Source organism: Notechis scutatus, chromosome 1, assembly GCF_049901735.1.
Source record: "Notechis scutatus isolate UNSWTSFEM ecotype Mainland chromosome 1, rNotScu1.2, whole genome shotgun sequence".
Taxonomy (NCBI): Eukaryota; Metazoa; Chordata; class Lepidosauria; order Squamata; family Elapidae; genus Notechis; species Notechis scutatus.
In genome coordinates, this window is record NC_142009.1 from 335,313,684 (window position 1) to 335,335,788 (window position 22,105).

Here is a 22,105-nt window from a genome sequence, read left to right on the forward strand (position 1 = left end):
TTTTTTTCATAGAAAAAAGTTTCATAGAAATAAGACGTTTTGTAGAATAACAGAGTTGGAAGGGACCTTGGAGGTCATCTAGTCCAACCCCCTGCTCAAGCAGGAGAGTTTATTCCAAATATTAGCCTCTACCTAGGATTGAACTCACAGCCTCCTGGTTGTAAGGCGAGAATTCCACCTCTAGGCCACCTAGAGTTGAGTGACAAGTGAGTGCTGTCCCATTTAACGACCTCCTCCTCCTCCACTCCTCCTCATTCCTCTCATCTCTTCCTCCTTCCCCTTCTCCTTTCTTCTTTCTTTCTTTCTTCCTCCTCCTCCCATCCTTCTCCTTCTTTTTGTCCTCCTCCTTCTAGTTCTTCTTCGTCTCTTCCTTGTCCTTCCTTTCCTTTTCCTCCCCTTCTTTCTCCTCCTCCTCCTTCTCTCCTCCTTTTTCTCCTCCTCTCCTCCTCCTTCTCCTTATCCTACTCCTTCCTTATTCTCCTCCTTCTAGCCTCCTCCTCTTTCTCCTCCTCCTCTCCTCCTCCTTTCTTCTTCCTTCTTCCTCCTCCTCCCATCTTTATGCTCTACTTGTTCTCCTCCTCCTTCTCCATCTCCTCCACCTCCTCCTTTCTTCTTCCCCTTCTTTCCTCCTCCTTCTTGTCTTCCCCCTCCTCTTCCTCCTCTCCTCCTCCTCCTCCTCTCCTTCTCTTTCTTCTCCTCCTTTCTTCTTCCTTTCTCCTCCTCCTATCCTTTCCATTGTCCTCCTTTCTTCCCCTTCTTTCCTCCTCCTTCTTGTCTTCCCCTCCTCTTCCTCCCTTCCTCCTCCTCCTCTCCTCCTCTTTCTTCTCCTTCTTTCTTCTTCCTTTCTCCTCCTCCTATCCTTTCCATTGTCCTCCTTTCTTCCCCTTCTTTTCCTCCTCCTTCTTCTCCTCCTTCTTTCTTCCCCTCCTCTTCCTCCTTTCCTCCTCCTCCTCTCCTTCTCTTTCTTCTTCCTTTCTCCTCCTCCTCCTCCCTTCCTTTCCCTTGTCCTCCTCCTCCTCCTCCTCTCCTTCTCTTTCTTCTCCTTCTTTCTTCTTCCTTTCTCCTCCTCCTATCCTTTCCATTGTCCTCCTTTCTTCCCCTTCTTTCCTCCTCCTTCTTGTCTTCCCCTCCTCTTCCTCCTTTCCTCCTCCTCCTCTCCTTCTCTTTCTTCTTCCTTTCTCCTCCTCCTCCTCCCTTCCTTTCCCTTGTCCTCCTCCTCCTCCTCTCCTTCTCTTTCTTCTCCTTCTTTCTTCTTCCTTTCTCCTCCTCCTCCTATCCTTTCCATGGTCCTCCTTTCTTCCCCTTCTTTCCTCCTCCTTCTTGTCTTCCCCTCCTCTTCCTCCTTTCCTCCTCCCTCCTCTCCTTCTCTTTCTTCTCCTTTCTTCTTCCTTTCTCCTCCTCCTCCTCCTCCTCCCTTCTCTTTCTTCTCCTCCTTTCTTCTTCCTTTCTCCTCCTCCCTTCCTTCCCCTTGTCCTCCTCCTCCTCCTTCCTCTTCCTCCTCCTGATCCCATAACCCACGCCCCTTTTGCCTCGTAAAAGAGACCCAGCCAGGCTGCCTGCAGGCTGTCGTCCCCTCCTGCCCCTAAGGTGTGAACTCAGCCATTGAACCCTTGGGCTCGAACAGGGATGCTGGCGATCGGCCTGGCTGCCAGAGGATGCATCCCACCAGCCTTCAGGGTCCAAATAAACCCCGGTGGGTGCCGATGGTGGTGCTGATGGGAAGCCAGCTTTCTCTATCTCTCCTGCCAGAGATCACGCTTGCATCACTCTGCCACTCCGGGCTTGTCTTCCATCTGCCTTTCCATTTCTTCTCCCCATCCATCTCCCTCCCAACCTCCTCCTCCTCCTCCTGAGTCATAAAGCAGCCTGCAGCTAGATGTCACACATGCTCGTAATGAAGTTTCCCCATTAATTACCACCATTAAAAATCCAATTAGTCTATTAGAAGTGCTGGCAGGCAGGCAAGGGATGGGAGAAGGCAGGAGACGGGAGATATGCCCGAAAGCGGCTTTTTTTTTTATCCTTCGCCTTGTTACAAGCCAGCCTCTTCCCCATCCCATAATATCCACTGGATTACGTGCCAGGAAGAACAAAAAAAACTCTCTTCCGAATCTTGGGATTGGGTCTCGGGGATTGGGATGGAATGGGTCGATTGCTTTCCTTCTTGCCCCGTTTCCCCGAAAATACGACCTACCCTGAAAGTAAGCCCTAGTTTGATTTTTACACATGTGCCCAATATAAGTTCTAACCCCCAAAATAAGCCTTAATTAAGATCCCACCCACTCCAGACTGCACGAGTAAAAATTAAGCTAGGGTGGGGGTTGGGGTGGTGATGGAGCTGCCCTACTACTTACCTTTGGACAGGTGTAGCCAGGCCTGGCACACCCCGACACCTGCCTTGCGGGCCCGTTTCTTCTGCAGCCGGCAAGGCTGGCAATGCTTTCCTGAAGGCCTCTGGAGCTGATAACAAAGCTCTGGATCGATCCAAAGCTCCATTATCGGCTGCAGGGACCTTCAGGAAAGCCTTGCCGGCTGCAGAAGAAGAAATTCCTGAAGGTCTCTGACCACGAAAAGGAGGCCGGGAGCGACGCGCGCAAGTGAGGTTAATCAGTGGATTACATCCCCCCCAAAATAAGACCTGGTGCCTTTTTGGGTGGCAAATATATATATTTGCAGAGACCAATGGCATCCACTCCACCCCTGGGCATGTGGATTCATCCTATGAAGGCACAGCCAGGCCTGACCAAATACGGAGAAGGCTTGCAAAGCTGTCTCAAGCTATAACAGACAAGAATCATGAAGAACGAGGCCGGGCAAGCAACAAATTGCAATAGCTGACAGGTGAACATCACTTCTTAGAGATAAGCAAACCAGGCCGGATCTGGTAAGGGAGGAAACAACAGGAATTTTTTTTTAATTTTTTTTATTGGTTTTTAAAACAGACATGAACAAACAAAACATAAAAACATCAAACCATCTTCCCTATGTATACATACAGGAATTAAACCACCATCGACCAACATGACTGAAGCAAAAACAACAGAGTTAATTACAGGTGGGAAGGCGGTTGGAAGGGCCCATGACACGTGCAAGGGCTAAATGGATTAATGATATATAAAGGCATGGGTCTCTGTAATGGTAGTTTAATACTCTGACCGATGTCCGCAGAGGCTGATGAAAGCTTAGGAAGCAAAATAAATATAATTTTAGTTCCGGAGATCGCAAGATGTCTGTTTCTTCGAATAAGGAATTCTGAGGAGGTGCAGAGTTCTCCACTCTAAGGGTGGCTGAACGGGCCTGAGTGTTAATTCATTCCTTTTTTTTTGTTGTTGTTGCTTTTGAATCACAGAAAGTGAGGTGCAGACTTACAACGTTGACTTACAACGGTTCATTTAGTGACCGTTCAACGTTGCAACAGCAGCACCGAAAAATGTGACTTACGACCATTTTCACACACTTACGGCCCCTCCCTGAGGTCACGTGATCGAAATTCAGCCATTTGGCAACTGGCTCGTATTTATGATGGTTGCAGCGTCCCGGGATCATGAGATCTCTTTTTGCGGCCTTAAAGTCAATGGGGAAGCCGGATTCACTTAATGACCATGAGAATCATCTAACAGCCTCAGTGATTCACTTAGCAACCGTGGAAAGAAAGGTCGTAAAACGGGGTAAAACTTACTTAGCCACTGTTTTAGCAATAAGGAAATTTTGGAGTCAATTGTGGTCATAAGTCGAGGACTACCTGTATTCTGGACCATTTTGGGGGGACTGTATTTGGCATCAAGGCCCTCTTTGATTACATTTTTCTGACAGTCATAAAACTTTAAAAGGATAACAGAATAAACAGAGTTGGAAGGGACCTTGGAGGTCTTCTAGTCCAACCCTCTGCTCAGGCAGGAAACCCTATACCCACGATGGCGAACCTGTGGCACGCAGAGTCATTTGTGCCGGCACGCAAGCCTCGGGCAAACTTACCTCACTGCATATGCACGTGCCTTGCCTCACAGCTGATTTTCAGCAGTTTGAGGCCTTCTGCAGGCTTTGCAGGCCGAACAATAGGCCCATTTCGTCACTTCTAGTATTACAGGAAGAGATGAAACGGGCCTATTATTCGGCCTGCAAAGCCTGCAGAGGCTTTCCTCAAGCCTCTGCTAGGCCGAAAAGGGCCTCAAACCAGCTGAAAATCAGCTATGAGGCGCAGTGCAGGTAAGGGGACAGGAAATGGCATGTGCATGTGCAGGGGCATGGGGGTACGCGCATTGCCTTATGGGTGCTGGCATGCGAGCGCGCACAATTTTTGGCACAGGAGCCCCAAAAGGTTAGCCACCACTGCCCTGTACCATTTCAGACAAAGGGTTGTACAATCTCTTCTTAAAAACCTCCAGTGTTGGAGCAATTCTGGATGAGAAGAGGGAAGGTTGGCACAGGCAGCTTTTCTGCTGGGAGGGCTGCCATGATGAGAGAACCGGATCCAGAAAATATTCATTTTTCCACCCTGCTTCAAAAGGCATTAGACAGATGTTATTGTGCTGAAAAAAAATATTATCAAAAGAATTGCTTTGCAAGCAGCAGCTGGAACGAAACTGAGTTGGAAATTCATTTCAAAAACCAAGGTCAGGGTGAAATTCACCAAATGTTGCAAATCACTGTTTTTCAAACTGGGCTACTTGGAAGACGGGCGGACTTCAACTCCCAGAATTCCCCAGCCAGCATGATTTAAAAATGGGAGGACTTCAACTCCCAGAATTCCCTAGCTGACATGTTTTAAGATGGGAGGACTTCACCTCCCAGAATTCCCCATCCAGCATATTTTAAGATGGGTGGACTTCAACTCCCAGAATTCCCCAGCCAGCATGATTTAAAAATGGGAGGACTTCAACTCCCAGAATTCCCCATCCAGCATATTTTAAGATGGGTGGACTTCAACTCCCACAATTCCCCAGCCAGCATGATTCAAAAATGGGAGGACTTCAACTCCCAGAATTCCCTAGCTAACATGTTTTAAGATGGGAGGACTTCAACTCCCAGAATTCCCCAGCCAACATGATTTAAAAATGGGAGGACTTCAACTCCCAGAATTCCCCAGCTGACATGCTTTAAGATGGGAGGACTTCAACTCCCAGAATTCCCCAGCCAGCATGGGGAATTTTGGGAGCTGAAGCCCATGTATCATAAAGTTAGCCTAGCCTCCATCCATGGCATTTCCTTGTGGTCTCCCATCCATCAAGTACAACATTCCTTTTTTCAGGAAACAGCTCGCCGCTTCTGCTACCGACGGCCCTTTTAGACTTTTTCAGATGAGTTCCTCAACCTGCAACTCAGCCAACCCTTTCCACAGCTCAGACATACACCATTTTCTTCTTTCCGCCCCCCCCTTCACTCTGACCAGTTTCTAATTGATTAGCGCCGTTTGAAAAATTAGGCCTAACCGCTTCGCTAATCAAGATAAATGGAACCTTCACTTGTAGTTACAGTAAAGAAAAAACAAGGAAGAAGATTTGGTGGCCACTGAAAATGCAGGCGCTGACGACAGAAGTAAAGTTTGTCCTGGAAAAAATAGACGAAAAACAGCATCAAGGAATAGAAAAACATGGCCATCAAGATATCTTTTAAAATGCCATGTTTTAAACTTAAGTACTTGGCTCTGGTTGATTGATTAGGTGCCCTTCCAGAAATTTCCAGAAAAGCTGGCAAGGAATCTAAGAAATGTAAGATAAATAGGCGGGAGACTGACAGAGCACATCCATAAATGCCAACTAGCATTCAGAAGACATGTTGGAAACTCCGTAATCGAAGACTTCCGTGTGTTGGAAGAAATAGGCATCTGGTTCAGTTTCACATGGGGGGAAAAGAAGCTGGAAACATGGAGGCTGGTTGGAAAGATGGTTTAATGATGATGCAGAACCCGCGTGGGTTTGAGGTCCTGGGCAGCTGACCACACGGAGTGGAGAGTGAGGGTTATTTGTACCCTCTCTGGGCTTTCAACTTAAGCTTCCTGTTCCTGTGGCAAGAGCATGTATTCTATTGGTTGCTGTCAGACTCCCATGGGCCTATGTAGGGGTCATAGCTGAGGTTGTCTGAGCTCCCAGGTTTGGCTGAAGCTTGTAGGGTGACGATGTAATGAAGGGGGCTAAAGGGTGGGCAATTTCTAGGTCTTAGGGGCGGTCTGTTTGCCCAGGCCCGGGAGGGGTAAACACCTGGCCAAGGTGAGGAAAATGAGGTGACATGGTGACAAGGTGAGAAGAATGAGAAGACATGGTGCAGGAGGCCACCTACCATAGCCACGCCCACCCAGCAACCGGGCAGAGAACCAGTTGCTAAATTTTGGGAAGCCCACCCCTGGGTTAAAGGTTTGGTGTAAATAATCAGGCATTTGTTCTGACCGAGGCTTCCTGAGACCGTAATTAAGCATACGCTTCGTCCAAACAACTCTTGTTTTATTTCAACGCTGGGAATTATGTGCATTCCCAGCCGGTAATGAGTCCCAAACAGTCCCTCAAGATAAGCACCCACCTTTCTCTCCTTTGAATTGCTGCCAACAACTAGAGTCCCAAAGTAACTATAAAAAAAACAACCGAAATACAAAGTCCACACAGAGCTTCAAGGTTTAATCTGAACAGAACGAATGACGTTGCTTCCTGCAAAAGTTTCTCTACCTTTGCCTGTCCTTTATACCTTAGGGGAGGGGCAATCACCTCCCAGCCTTACTCCCGAGTCGCCCCTTTTGTCTCAGCTGCTCTTACCTTCTATCAGCTCTGTGCATATGCACACTAGGAACAGGCTCCCCTTGTTCCTCTGCCTTGCTGCTGCCAGACCCTGGGGGCTCCGGAGTCAGCACCCCACTCCCAGATGGTCCTGGCGCCATCTCTGCCTTGGACACAGGACCCTCATCCAAGTCCTCCCCAGACTCCCAGACTGGTCCCCATTCTTCCCCACTATCCTTTTCCGCTGCCATCTAAATGCTAAAATTGAAAGGAACATGCATGTCACATTCATACTTGTTCTCAAACATTCATACTTGTTCTCAAACTTGTGACCGAGCGGAGATTTGTAGAGACGAGTCAGTTGCCCCTTTGAGAATCTCCTGCTAACAGCCACAAGTTATTACTTCGAGATAAATCCCCGTTGTTGTTGTTGTTGTTTTTTAAAAATTGCCTGCTGGGTTGTTTTTCATTTTTATTCTATCCGTGCCTCTTACCGCCACCTCGGTCCCCACTGACTCTGAGTCATTTACAGATATTAAAAGAATAGGAAAGGCACAGACAGAGAGAAACATATTGCAAGCCAAACAGTCAAAAAAAATACAGCTTTATCCTCCTCGATGTAAAATGATTCATTTAGCGACCATTCGAACTTACAACGGCACTGAAAAAAAGTGACAGGACCGTTTTTCACACTTATGACCCCTGCAGCATCCCCAGGGTCACGTGATCAAAATTCAGACTGTTGGCAGCTGTCTCACATTTATGACGGTCGCAGTGATCCCCTTTTGCAACCTTTGGACAAGCAAAGTCAACGGGGAAGCCAGATTCACTTAACAACCATGCGACTGGCTTAACAACGGCAGTGATCCACTGTACAACTGTGGCAAGAAAGGTCGTCAAAATGGGGCAAAATTGACGCAACAACTGTCTTCCTTAGTAATGGAAATTTTGGGCTCCATTGTTGTCGTAAGTTGGGGACTATCTCTATGCTGACATAAACACAGACAAACATGCTCAAACACACAGACAACTGTTCCCCTGCACTCAAGAGTCTGTTCCTGTTAGGAATAACAAAAGAGATTTTTAGTAAAACAGATATTTACCTGATTATTTATGTAATCACAGCAGCAACACTATCGCTTGCCCAAACTTGGAAGTCAAAAGAAATCCCAAATGACGATGCAATAATAGATAAGATTTTTCAATGCACTTGTGATGACCTGGGGTGTGGCACAAAAGCAACAAGGTCACCAAAGTAGGTAAAGTCCCTTTAATTCCTCCAACTTGGCCCCCAATGTCCAGTTATCTTCGGCTGGAGAAAACTCTCCCAAGAACAGTTTTAAAGGGAAGATATTCTGTCCGAACCCAAAGACTTCAAAAGATAACAAAACACACCCAGCTGGAAAGACATCAGAACTCAGATAAAACTTGACAAGCCAAAATAATTCACACTTTGCTTCCAGCAAGGAGCTGTGTACAAACACCCTCTTTATCCTGTTTTCTAAGCTGCAGATAATGAAGGGAATCAGGGCCTTTTTCTTCCCCGTAACCCATGTTGCTCCCTTCTCTGTTCTTCCCTGCATGCCCTAGGATGAAGAGGGGGTGGGCCTGGGTCTTCCTCTGAATGCCCAGCCGGCCTGTGCCCTTCCCCAGTTTCTTCCACAGCCACCAGAGCCACACTCCCACTCCCTGTCAGCTGTTCCACCTCTCCCTCGGAGTCAGATTCTAACAGCGCTGAACTAGATAGTTTGATATTGGAATTGAAAGAACGAGACATATCAGAATATTATAAAGTATGGGGAAAATGTTATGTATGGAGGGATATGAAAGGAAGTCTGTAAAATATAAATTAGAATTTAAGATATAATTGAAAAGCAATTAAGATAAGCATTTGTATACATCTACAGTATAAAATAGTATAAAATGTAAAGACTGATATGTATGTCAAAGAAAGTCCACCATGTTCAACACTTTTTAAATGTTTATTTTCAATAAAAAAAAATTTTTTTAAAGAGTCTTTTCGAGAATCCATCCTTTCACTAATTTCCCAAAATCCATGACTATAGACAATGTCCTTCATCAGAAGTGAGGGTGTCTGCCAAGGAGGTCAAAAAAGTCAAGATGGAAGCTCACCTGGATATATATTTTTCTTATTCCCCTAAAAACCACCATATCTAGGTAGTTCTTGACTTATGATTGTAAGGGAATCTTCTCAAAGAGGTTGGAAGTTGTGACAGTCATAAAACATGATTATACATCACAGGATTTTACATCCTTTCTTTGTGACTTCACTTTGTTAAGTGAATCTCTTGTTTGCAATGGAGCATTATTATTATTTTTTGCAGGAAACCGTAAGCAAATACCAGCTTTTGACAAAAGTCTTGGAAATTGTGGTGATTGGGGCTGGGGGACATGGCAAAAGATTTGCAGAGAACCCCGAAATACGATTACAAGACCTGGAGAAGAATTTACATTTATATACATCCAAACGAGACTGTGTTGTTTCTCTATGTCATATAATAATATACATGGGTATGTAGGTATATGCAATTTTTTTATTTATATGTATGTTTATTTGTCATGTTTATGTAGTGTAGATGGAGCTGCATGCAATGAAATTTCATTTTACTGTATGCCAATTAGTATACATTTAAAGAGAATAGAGTAGAGTAGAGTAGAGTAGAGTAGAGTAGAAGAGAACAGGACAGGACAGGACAGAATAGAATAGAACAGAACAGAACAGAACAGAACAGAACAGAACAGAACAGAATAGAATAGAATCTTTATTGGCCAAGTGTGATTGGACACACAAGGAATTTGTCTTCGGTGCAAATGCTCTCAAGTGTACTTAAAAGAAAAGATACATCCGTCAGAGTCAAGAATCATAAGGTACAACACTTAATAGTCGTAGGGTACAATAAGCAATCAAATCATAGTAGGAAACAGTCAATAAAAATTGTTAGGATACAAGCGACAAAGTTACAGTCATGCAGTCATAAGTGGGAGGGGATGGGTGATAAGGAGTGATGAGAAGATTAATAGTAATAGTAGTGCAGAGTTGGACAATGTTGTGGGAATTGTGACAATAAAGTTATTCTGAGTCTAATTTCGAAACGGGATCATATCCACCTTTTGGGAGATCCATCCTAACTTAACATGGTTGCTAAGGTTGTATAAATTGAGGACTGCAGGTAGCTCTTGACTTACGACCACAACTGATGAATCAGATCTTATTGGATAATTGTATATTATCTTCTGCTTCTTCTATCTATATAAAAGCGAAATACCCCTCACGCATCATCACAAAATCTCCACAACCGTAAAGCCTACAAACTTGACATTTGGCACGTTTGTTCCTCTTAGCTTCTAAGTGCTCGCTAAGAAAGGATTTTTCTAAATGACCATCAGAGCATTAGGGTTTCCTATATGATTATTATGATTATTAACATGCTCTGATGCTAAGGAGTTCTACTCCCCCTCCCCATTTGAAAAGAAATCTGTTCCAAATATAAAACACAAGCAGAGGAGAGGAGGTTCAGTTTTACTTTCACAGCACCAAGCAGCTTTAGTACAGAACAGTTGAGCTAAGCCACGCCCAGGCTCCTTGCTGTCTCCTCCTTGCTCACACAGCAAATACTCTTTCAGTTTCCAAACAGCCCTCAACTCTCTCACACACTGACAGGATGCTAGCCAGATGAATACCGATGGATGCTGGTAGGCAGAGGCAGAAATTTTTCCCCCTTATTTTCCTCCCCAAAAACTGAGCCCGACCACAGAGTTTTGTATCCAGTTAGTTATTTATATAGGAAGTAACAGGAGAGGTGAGCAATTCTGTGGATGAATTTTCAATTAGTTAGCTTTAAGCGCCCCCTAATGGCCATGAAGTGGATTGGCCCATCAGCTCTTGCAAATGCAGTCAGGATCAGACTCAAGGTGGAAGGGACCTTGGAGGTCTTCTAGTCCAGCCCCCTGCTCAAGCAGGAGATCCTATACCATTTCAGTTAAGCAGAGTCAATGGGAGAAGCCAGGTTGCTTAATGACCACATGATTCACTCAGCCACTGCTGTGTTTCGCTTAGTGACGTTGGCAAAAAGGATGTAATAATGGAGTGTAACTCACTTCACAACTACCTTGCTTAGCAATGGATAGTTGGGGCTCAATTGTGGTCGTAAGTTGAGAACTACCCATGTTCTGTTGCAGCCTGCTTAGAATCATATATGGGAGAGGAGTGGAAAGAAAGAAAGAAAGAAAGAAAGAAAGAAAGAAAGAAAGAAAGAAAGAAAGAAAGAAAGAAAGAAAGAAAGAAAGAAAGAAAGAAAGAAAGAAAGAAAGAAAGAAAGAAAGAAAGAAAGGGGAGGGAGGGAGGGAGGGAGGGAGGAGGAGGGGAGGGGAGGGGGAGGGAGGAGGAGAGAAAGAAAAGAAAAGAAAAGAAAAGAAAAGAAAGAAAGAAAGAAAGAAAGAAAGAAAGAAAGAGGAGGAAGGAAGGAAGGGAGGGAGGGAGGGAGGGGAGGGGAGGGAGGAGAGGGAGAAAGGAAAGAAAAGAAAAGGAAGAAAGAAAGAAAGAAAGAAAGAAAGAAAGAAAGAAAGAAAGAAAGAAAGAAAGAAAGAAAGAAAGAAAGAAGGAAGGAAGGAAGGAAGGAAGGAAGGAAGGAAGGAAGGAAGGAAGGAAGGAGGGAGGGGAGGAGAGGGAGGAGAGAAAGAAAAAGAAAGAAAGAAAGAAAGAAAGAAAGAAAGAAAGAAAGAAAGAAAGAAAGAAGGAAGGAAGGAAGGAAGGAAGGAAGGAAGGAAGGAAGGAAGGAAGGAAGGAAGGAAGGAAGGAGGGGAGGGGAGGAGAGAAAGAAAAAAGAAAGAAAGAAAGAAAGAAAGAAAGAAAGAAAGAAAGAAAGAAAGAAAGAAAGAAGGAAGGAAGGAAGGAAGGAAGGAAGGAAGGGAAGGAGGGGAGGGAGAGGGAGAGAAAGAAAGAAAGAAAGAAAGAAAGAAAGAAAGAAAGAAAGAAAGAAAGAAAGAAAGAAAGAAGGAAGGAAGGAAGGAGGAGGGGGAGGGGAGGAGAGAAAGGAAAGAAAGAAAGAAAGAAAGAAAGAAAGAAAGAAAGAAAGAAAGAAAGAAAGAAAGAAAGAAAGAAAGAAAGAAAGAGGAGGAAGGAAGGAGGGAGGGAGGGAGAGGAGAGAGGGGAGGGGAGGGGGAGAAAGGAAAGAAAAGAAAGGAAGAAAGAAAGAAAGAAAGAAAGAAAGAAAGAGAAGGAAGGAAGGAAGGAAGGAAGGAAGGAAGGAAGGAAGGAAGGAAGGAAGGAAGGAAGGAGGGGAGGGGAGGAAGGAGAGAAAGAAAGAAAGAAGAAAGAAAAGAAAGAAAGAAAGAAAGAAGGAAGAAAAGAAGGAGGAAGGAAGGAAGGAGAAGAAAAGAAAGGGAAGGAGAAGAAAGAAAGAAAGAAGGAAGGAAGGAAGGAAAGAAAGAAAGGAAAGGAAGAAGAAAGGAAGGAAGGAGGGGAGGGGAGGAAGAGAAAGGAAAGAAAGAAAGAAAGAAAGAAAGAAAGAAAGAAAGAAAGAAAGAAAAAGAAAAGGAAAAGAAGGAAAGAAGAAAGAAAGAAAGAAGAAAGAAAGAAAGAAGAAGAAAGAAGGAAGGAAGGAAGGGAAAGAAGGAAGAAGGAAGAAGAGGAGGGAGGAGAGAAAGAAAGAAAGAAAGAAAGAAAGAAAGAAAGAAAGAAAGAAAGAAAGAAAGAAAGAAAGAAAGAAAAGGGAAGGAAGAAGGAAGGGAAGGAAAGAAGGAAAGAAGGAAAGAAAGAAGGAAGGAAGATGGAGGGAAGGGAAGAAGAGAAGGAAAGAAGGAAGGAAGGAAGGGGAAGGAAGGAAACAGCACCCACAATTTCTGGAGGCAAATTATCCTCACTGTTAGAAAGTTTCTCCTTAATTCCAGGTTGCTTCCTCTCCCCTTGATTAGTTTCCACCCATTGCTTCTTCTCCTGCCTTCTGGTGCTTTGGAAAATAAATTTACCCCCTGTTCTTTGGGGCAACCCCTCAACTACTGGAATACTGAATACTGAAATTTCTGCACAGGAAACTTCTCATTCCAGAGGCAAAGAGATGTTTTAATTTTAATTTTTTTGTTATCCCCAGGCTGCCAGGATGCATTCAATCTCGCTCCTTAGACAATCCATGTCATTTGAGACATCACAAACTAACCTGAGTTCACGCAGCAAACTCCCCATCCCTGTTTAGCAAATGGAGCCAAACTGTTCACAGCACCAGCCAAACCAAGTTAAAAATCAACTCATTGTGGAGGGTTATTACTGAGGGCTGGAGTTTTTCAAGTAAAGATTGGACAATATTTTATCCAGGGTGGTATAAGGGCTCCTGCTTTGAATAGGGGGGGGGTTGGACTAGAAGACCTTCAAAGTCCCTTGCAGCCCTATGGTCCTCTGATTCTATGAACCCTCCATTAAATAAAAGACCTGGGTTTTCCCACACCAAAAGTCATAATAGGAGAAAAAAGTAACCTAGATTAAACAAACAAAAAGTGCAGAGAACATTTGCTCAAAATTGGAAAAGTGAAAAAAAACCCGATAGAAGAAGAGGTGATTGAAAAAAAATGGAATGTGCAGAAATGTGCAGATTGACATTGGCAATTTAGAGAGCAAGATGAAAAAGAATATTATAAAATATGGGATTTATTTTATCAATGGCTAGATAAGAAAACAGAGAAATAAAATATACTATAGCATAGATACAATATTATAGTAATGATGATACATTGTAATGATATGTTATATTTGATTATTGTGAAATGAATGATATTATGAACTAGATGTTGTAAAAGTGGCGATTCGCTCGAAAAGGATGATACGAACCTACAATCAAAGTCTAATAGTGGTTTGATAGCAACATGAGATGATATGGACAGCTGATTTACATCATATGAATTTTAATTTAAGTTTAAGACGGTTAATATTGTGCACAAGAGATATGTACCAGCCGACACACTGTAGAATGGAAAGATGGTTTTATTGGATTGTTTTGTGTTTGTGTTTATGTTTGTTGTTAAAATAAAAAAAATCTTTAAAAAAAAAAGTTCAGAGAAGAGCAACTAAGATGATTAAAGGCCTGGAGGCTAAAACATGCAAAGAACAGTTGCAGGATTTGGGTTTGGCTAAGTCTAGAGAAAAGAAGGACTAGGGGGTGACATGTTAGCAGTCTTCCAGTACTTGAGGAGGGGGTCCATTTATTTTCCAAAGCACCAGCAGGCAAGTCAAGAAATAATGCATGGAAACTAATCAAGGAGAGAAGCAACCTGGAATTAAGGATAAATTTCCAAACAATGAGAACAATTACTTAATGGCTTGACTTGCCGTCAGAAGTCGTGAGTGCTCCATCACTGGAGGATGTTTATTTATTTTATTTATTTATTTGGTTTGTCAATTGCTTACAAGATAATAGATATAAGTAAAACATAGTGATGGATACATATAAGAAAAATAAAAAAGATATATAAAATATACAAAAGAAACAATAGGACAGGGACGGTAGGCACGTTGGTGAGCTTATGCAGGCCCCCTACAGACCTCTTAGGAAAGGGGTGAGGTCAACAGTAGACAGTCTAAGGTTAAAGTTTTTTGGGGTTTGGGGAAAAAACCCACAGAGTCAGGTAGAGTATTCCAGACACTGACCACTCTGTTGCTGAAGTCGTATTTCCTGCAATCAAGTTTGGTGCGATTAACCTTGAGTTTGTATCTATTGTGTACTCTTATATTGTTGTGGTTGAAGCTGAAGTATTCGTTGACCAGTAGGACATTGCAATGTATGATTTTATATACTATACTTAGATTGGACCGAAGGCGGCGTAGTTCTACGTTTTCTAGGTCTAGAATTTCGAGTCTGGTGGCATAAGGTCTTCTGCAACGAGTAGAGGAGTGGAGAACTCTTCTTGTGGAAATATTTCTGGACTTTCTCAACTGTGTTAGTATCAGATACGTAATGTGGGTTCCAGACTGACAAGCTGTATTCAAGTATTGGTCTAGCAAATGTTTTGTATGCTCTAGTTAGTAGTGTAATAAACTAGTTAGTAGTGTTTTAAGAAGAGACTGGACAGTCACTTGTTTGAAACTCTATACTATAGGATCTCCTGTTTGAACAGGGGGCTGGACTAGAAGACCTTGAAGGTCCCTCCCAGCTCTATTCTAATTCTGATTCAAACCAAGTTTGGAATCCTGACATTGGGGGAGGGAGGGGGGTGTTAGCCAGACAAGAGAGAAACCCAGATATATATTGTTAAACCTTTGATTTTTTTTTTAAAAAAAAGGTTTGGGCTCAACATGCCAAATCCTTTGTTTGCTCCTGTAAGGTTTCCCCCCCTCCCCTTCTCTCCCTCCCCCCACTCTCTGCTGGACTACATTACCCAGCATCCCTCTGCAGCTGCGCAGACCAGAGAGTTTGTGAGTTCAACAGCTCCCAACAGCTTTGTTAATTCCAGAGAAGGGAGGGAGAGAGTGAGGTGGGGAGGGGAAGAGAGGAATTAGGGGCCTTTTCTTCCTTCCTCCCCAAAGGCCCACCCAGGAGTTGCTGGAGGGGGGGCCAGAGAAGCTTTGGGACTCCTCCCCACAAACACACCCCACCCGGAAGCTCACTCGCTTTCCAGGCCAGCCCTGGAGATGGAAGACCAGAAGGTAAGGAAGGATGCTTTTAAAGGCAAGGATGCAGCAGTGGCTGGACCAGAAGGGTATCGGATGGCAGGGATAATGGATCCAAGCTGTCCCCATAGGAAGGAAGAGGGAGGTGTCTGTTTGGCCTTGTGCTTTCTGCAGCCAGGGGTGGGGGCTGCAGCTGGTTCTGCACCCATTCTCCACCCTGGTCTCTCCATCTCTGCTTTGTCATTGCTGGACCTGTGGTTTTGGCAACCACCCTCCACCCGGCAAGGGAGGGAAGGAGAAAGGCCGAGGAGCATGGGGCTCACTGTCTTCCTTGCTCTCTTTTGCAAAGGGTGGTTCAAAAGGAGGTCTATTTTTGGGAGGGAGGGAGGGAGGGGTGCATTTGGGAGGGAGGGTTAGGGTTAGGCTTTGGGACCCCTTCTGCAGCCTCCCGGAAAAGAAAAATCAAATTAAGATTCCAAGTCCTTTTGCAGAAGGCTTCGGTTGAAAGCCAAACAAGCCAGACATGGAGGGTTTGCATTTTTTTTTCCTTGGGTGGATGGAGGGGATTGCTGAGATTCTGGAAGGCAAGGTGGGGTGTTGGGTCTTAAGTCCCCACCGACGCAACCACACCTTGCAAGGTTAACCTCGCTGTTCGATCAGATTGCGGCGGTGATGATATCTATCTTCTATTTTATATATATATGTGAAATACCACTCATGCATCATCACAAAATCTCCAGAACTGTAAAGCCTACAAACTTAAAATTCAGCCCATATGTTCCTCTTGGCTTCTAGGTGCTCACTAAGAAAGGATTTTTCAAAATGACCATTAGAGCATTAGTATTTCCTATATTATTATTATTGTTATTAACAAGCTCTGATGCTTAGGAGTTCTACTCCCCCTCCCCACCTGAAAAGAAATCTCTTCCAAAGGCAAAACATAAGCAGAGGAGAGGCTGTTCTGTCTTAGTTTCACAGCCCCAAGCAGCTTTAGTACAGAACAGTTGAGCTAAGCCACGCCCAGGCTCCTTGCTGTCTCCTCCTTGCTCACACAGCAAATACTGTTTCAGTTTCCAAACAGCCCTCAATTCTCTCACACACTGACAGGACGCTAGCCAGATGAATATCGATGGATGCTGGCAGAATTTTTTTTAACCTTATTTTCCTCCCCAAAAACTAAGCCCGACCACAGAGTTTCACAGCGAAGCATGGGTATCAAGCTAGTTTAAAAGAAACAGGGAAACTCCTTTCATGTAGAAATCCTGTTGTTGATCCTTGAGCTGCTACATTTCTAAATGCAAGCATGGATTTAACAGAGAACAGATAATCAGAGTTGGGAGGGACCTTGTAGGTCATCTAGTCCAACCCCTCCTCCTGCCCAAGCAGGACACCCTACACCATTTCTGACAATTGGCAGTTCAATCTCTTGTTGAAAATCTTTAGTGATGACTTTGTGATGATTTAAAAAAAAAAAAAAAGTCTTGCAGGGCTTCCGCTCTTAAACCTCATCAAGGAGTCCAAAATAGGCCAGGGTAAGAACCAAGCCGGTCTGCAAAGATTCAGAAAAGACAAACTCTTTAGTGAAAATACCCGGTTTTTATTCCCATTTTTTCAGCCTTTGCTTGAAACCCTGGAAAAAGCTTTGGCTAGCCCCGCCTCTGATCCAAACCATGAGGACTAGAATCTTAATGTTATTTTTTGTGGGGGGTGGGGGGAGGATACAAAAGGTTTGAACTCAGTAATAGGAAGATGCCTTTCTCAAATTCTGCACAGTTGGCTGGCATGGATAGCTTTCTGTCAAGTCAGCTGATGACGCCCATCGCTGCCACTCTCTGGGAGTGATGGGAATTGTAGTCCTTTGGAGCTGGGAGGTACCAATTCTTTTCTTCCAAGGTGTTTTCATGGGGGAAAACATTACATGAACATGAGAAAAAAAAAATTCCTATCCTTTCCTTTCATCCCTTCCTTTCTTCCCTTTCCCTCTTCCCTTCCCTTTCACTTCCCTCTTCCACCTTCCCTCTTTCCTTTCCTTCTCTTCCCTCTTTCCTTCCTCTTTTCCCTTTTCTTCCCTCCCCTTCCTTCCCCTACACCCTTTCTTTTCATCCCTCCATTCTTCCTTTCGTTTCTTTCTTCTCTTCTATTCTGTAATTCTCTTCTATTCTGTAATTCTCTTCTATTGTATTCTATTCTATTCTACTCTATTCTATATTCCATTTTTTATTCTATTCTATTTCTATATTCCATTTTCTATTCTATTCTATTCTATATTCCTTTTTCCATTCCATTCCATTCCATTCCATTCCATTCCATTCCATTCCATTCCATTCCATTCCATTCTATTCTATTCTATTCTATTCTACTCTATTCTATATTCCATTTTCTATTCTATTCTATTCTATATTCCTTTTTCCATTCCATTCCATTCCATTCCATTCCATTCCATTCCATTCCATTCTATTCTATTCTATTCTATTCTATTCTATTCTATTCTGTGATTCTATTCTATTCTGTAATTCTATTTATTCTGTAATTCTATTCTATTCTATTCTATTCTATTCTATTCTATTCTATTCTATTCTATTCTATTCTATTCTATTCTGTAATTCTATTCTGTAATTCTATTCTGTAATTCTATTCTGAATTAGATCATTCAAAGCAGTAAATGCAGCCCATTTAAAGCATAACGTAAATGTAATAAAAGATAGAAATGCCCTGGGTCACCCCCGCAATGCTGAACATGAACTGAGTATGGGAAAATGAGGACATCCACCTGGCCATCAAACGTAGGTTAGTCAGCTCTTATCATGTTCCCCGTAGCTACTTCTGGTTGTGAAAGTTGGACCTTAAAAAAAAAAAAAGCAAGACAGGAAGAAATTAGACCCGTTTGAGCTCTGGTGCCAGAGAAGGTTCCTGCATATTCTTTGGACAGCAAAATTGGAGCGCATAACACCAGACATGTCACTGGAGAGCAAAATCGCAAAACTGCATCTCCTTTATTTTGGACATGTCACGTAGGAAAATTCACCGGAGAAAGCAATTATGTCGGGAAGAGTTAGTGGTAAAAGGAAACCAGGCCATCAAAGAACACGTTAGTTGGACACCATCAAAGCTGACCCCAGCCAGAACATGGATCATAGAATAAAAGAGTTGGAAGGGACCTCAGAAGTCATCTAGTCCAGCCCTCTTATCAGGCAGGAAACTCTATCCCATTCAAAATAAATGATTGTCCCATCGCTTCTTTAAAAACTTCCAGTGATGGAGCATTCACAGCTTCTGGAGATAATTGTAGGAATTTTCTCCTTAGTTCTAGGTTGCTTCTCTCTTTGGTTAGTTTCTATCCATTGTTTCTTGTCCTGAAAAATAGCTCGACAGCTCTTCTTTAACATAGTCTGAAAATAGTTTGGCAACTCAACAAAGTAATGCAAGATGGGAAGAACGTAGAGAGAGAGACCAGGCCCATAGAATCGCCAAGAGTTAAGGCACAACTGAATGCATAACAGCGTCATCAAATCTGATAAATAGAAATAATAGAGAAAGGCCTCTGCAGTGAAAAAGGAGGTTCAGTCTATTTATTGTAGGTGAATGGTTTAACTGATTCTCAACCTTGGCAAGTTGAAGATAGGTGGACTTCAACTCCCAGAATTCCCCGGTCATTGTATCATAGGGAATTCTGGGAGTTGAAGTCCGCCTATCTTCAACTTAGCCAAGGCTGAGAAACACTGAAGAATTGAGAAGCTTAAAATCTAATTTAAGCCATAAGTTGACCTGTTTGAGTCTGGGAAGGGCTTAGTTTTTGGGGAGGAAAATAAGGAAAAGAAAATTCTGCCTCTGCCTACCAGCTTCCATTGGTATTCATCTGGCTAGTGTCCTGTCAGTGTGTGAGAGAGTTGAGGGCTGTTTGGAAAGTGAAAGAGTATTTGCTGTGTGAGCAAGAAGGAGACAGCAAGGAGCCTGGGCGTGGCTTAGCTCAACTGTTCTGTACTAAAGCTGCTTGGGGTTGTGAAACTGAAACTGAAAGTCCTCTCCTCTGCTTGTGTTTTGCCTTTGGAAGAGATTTCTTTTCTGGTGGGGAGGGGGAGTAGAACTCCTTAGCATCAGAGCTTGTTAATAATAATAATAATATAGGAAATACTAATGCTCTAATGGTCATTTTGAAAAATCCTTTCTTAGTGAGCACCTAGAAGCCAAGAGGAACATATGGGCTGAATTTTAAGTTTGTAGACTTTACAGTTCTGGAGATTTTGTGACGATGCATGAGTGGTATTTTGCTTTTATCTATATATTGATTTTTTCCCCTTTTTGGTTGGGGACAGGATGACCTGAGGAAGATCGTCACAACCCTTGCGGTAAAGAACGAAGAGATCCAAAATTTCATCTATTTGCTCAAGCAGATGCTTCAAAATGTGGAGGTAATTGGGGTTGGAGCTATGGGGAAAATGGGGGTTTAACCTTAAAATGGTTTATCCAGGTGTTCTCGGTGCAACAGGGCTCACCTGGGGTTTTATTGGGACATGAGCATACATGATAGCGAGTGGTGCGGTGGCCTAGAGATGGACTCTCACCTCATAATCAGGAGGCTGTGAGTTTGATCCCAGGTAGAGGCAGATATTTCTCTCTAGGCACGATGAGAATATCTCTGCTGAACAAAACTCCGCATTGGTGACAGGAAGGACATCCGGCCAGTAAATACTCAGTTCCATTCAGTTGCCCAGACTTCACCCTGCAAGGGATTATGGGGTCATTAAAAGAAGAAGAAGATCAGAGGTGGTCTTCAGCAGGTTCTGACCAGTTCTGGAGAACCGGTAGCGGACAATTTGAGTAGTTCAGAGAACCGGCAAATCCCACCTCTGACTGGCCCCGCCCCCATCTATTCTCTGCCTCCCATTGAGTCCCAGCTGATTGGCTGGGTCTCCTTTGGTTGCCCTGCACAGGAGAACGGAGCTGGAAAGCAGGTTAGAGGGGTGGGGAAGGAGTGGAGATTTTGCAGTATCCTTCCCCTGCCATGCCCACCAAGCCATGCCCACAGAACCGGTAGTAAACATGTTTGAATCTCACCACTGAAGAAGATGAGGATGAGGAGGAGGAGGAGCATACCTGAACACACCACCACCGCTGGCAAAATCAATTGTTCCTGATTTAGTTATCTATTGATTCCTTTTTTTTTTTAAATTAAGCCGGTATTATTTGATAAGTAACTTAAGGTGGCGGACATATATAATACAGGGAGGCCTCGACTTACAACAGTGATTGGTCCAAAGTCACCCAGTCATCTTTCACACCTGAGGCAAGAGTAGAACTCACTGTCTCCTCCAGGGGTGGGATGCAAATGTTTTTACTACCGGTTCTGTGGCCGTGGCTAGGTGGGTGTGGTCACGTGACTAGGTGGGCATGGCTGCTGCTTCTCCTTCTCCTCCTCCTTTTTGCAGGAACCCCGCCACCAACCCACACCCCATGCTCTGTCTTTTGGCTTCCTGGGCCTTAGGGAAACCTCTTGGGCGAAGCAGTAAGACAGCGAGGGGATCCCGGCACAGCTGATCGTCGGAACAGCTGATCGTTGGGAGGAAAAGAAAGAAAGAAATACCAGACCGGTAGCTGTTTTTTTACTACTGGTTTGCCCAAACTAGGCCAATCCAGTAGAATACCACCATTGGTCTCTTGGTGATTGGCCTAAATTCATCCAGCCAGCTTTGGTGCCTATGGTGATACTAGAACTCCCCATCTCCTGGTGAATGGCCTACCCAGCAAGCTTTCGTCCCTAAGGCGGGGCTAGAACTCTCTGTCTCCTGGTGATTGGACCAAAGTCACCCAACTGGCTTTCATGCCTAAGGTGGGACTAGAACTCACCGTCTCCTGGTGATTGGCCCAAAGTCACCCAGCAATCTTTCATGCCTAAAATGGAACTAGAATTCACAGTCTCCTGGTGATTGGACCAAAGTCACCCAGCTAACTTTCACACCTAAGGAGAGACTATAACTCACCATCTCCTGGTGATTGGCCTGAACTCATCTAGTCAGCTTTCACCCCTAAGGCGGGACTAGAACTCACCGTCTCCTGGTGATCGGTTCAAAGTCACCAAGCTGGATTTCATCCCTAAAGCAGAATTAGAAGTCACAGTCTTCTGGTGATTGGCCCAGAGTCACCTAACCAGCTTTCATGCCTTAGGCAGTACTAGAATTTCCCATCTCCTGGTGCTTTGGGCTAAATTCATCCAGCCAGCTTTTTTTTATGCCTAAAACAGGACTATAATTCCCCATCTCTTGGTGTTTGGCCCACCCAGCAAGCTTTCGTCCCTGAGGTGGGACTAGAACTCTTCTGAAGATTGGCTCAAAGTCATCCAACCAGATTTCCTACCTAAGACTCACTGCATCCTAGTTATTTTTTTTATTTTTGTTGATGGAAAATAGTCCATAAAAATTTATCTCTGTGAAAGAAGAGATTGGACTACCATTTGTCAGAAATGGTGTAGGGTCTCCCGCTTGGGCAGGGGGGGGTTTGGACTAGATGACCTACAAGGTCCCTTCCAACTCTGATGATCTGTTATCTGTTAATATTTTTTTTTTGAGGGTCACAGTATGGCCAATTTTGAGTTCTCCAGATTCGGGGAATTATTCCACTTGGAAATTTAGCAAAGCGGTGATGTGATTTGGGTATTTGGGGGGCACCAAGTTGAGTTTCTGTCAGAGCGTTTGCAGCGTGACTACCATTATGGGACGAGCCAGGAGCAAAACACGGCACACAAAAACTTCAACATTGAACAGTGGTTTATATACACCAGTTATATACA

At 43.9% G+C, this 22,105-nt stretch overlaps 1 protein-coding gene across 2 annotated transcripts in view; it reads left to right on the forward strand.

Annotated features, from left to right (window-relative positions):
* The first annotated feature begins 15,139 nt into the window (after nucleotides 1-15,139).
* The window catches only part of FSD1 (fibronectin type III and SPRY domain containing 1), a 28,598-nt gene continuing 21,632 nt past the window's right edge, over nucleotides 15,140-22,105 (forward strand). Inside the window, exons 1-2 of one of the 2 annotated variants that reach the window (XM_087952795.1) lie at nucleotides 15,140-15,357; nucleotides 19,635-19,730. In XM_087952795.1, the coding sequence (XP_087808921.1) occupies nucleotides 15,343-15,357; nucleotides 19,635-19,730 (111 nt within the window). In that variant the 5' untranslated portion in view covers nucleotides 15,140-15,342. The remainder of the gene's footprint in view (nucleotides 15,358-19,634; nucleotides 19,731-22,105) is intronic. The other variant, XM_087952796.1, reaches the window with a different exon arrangement.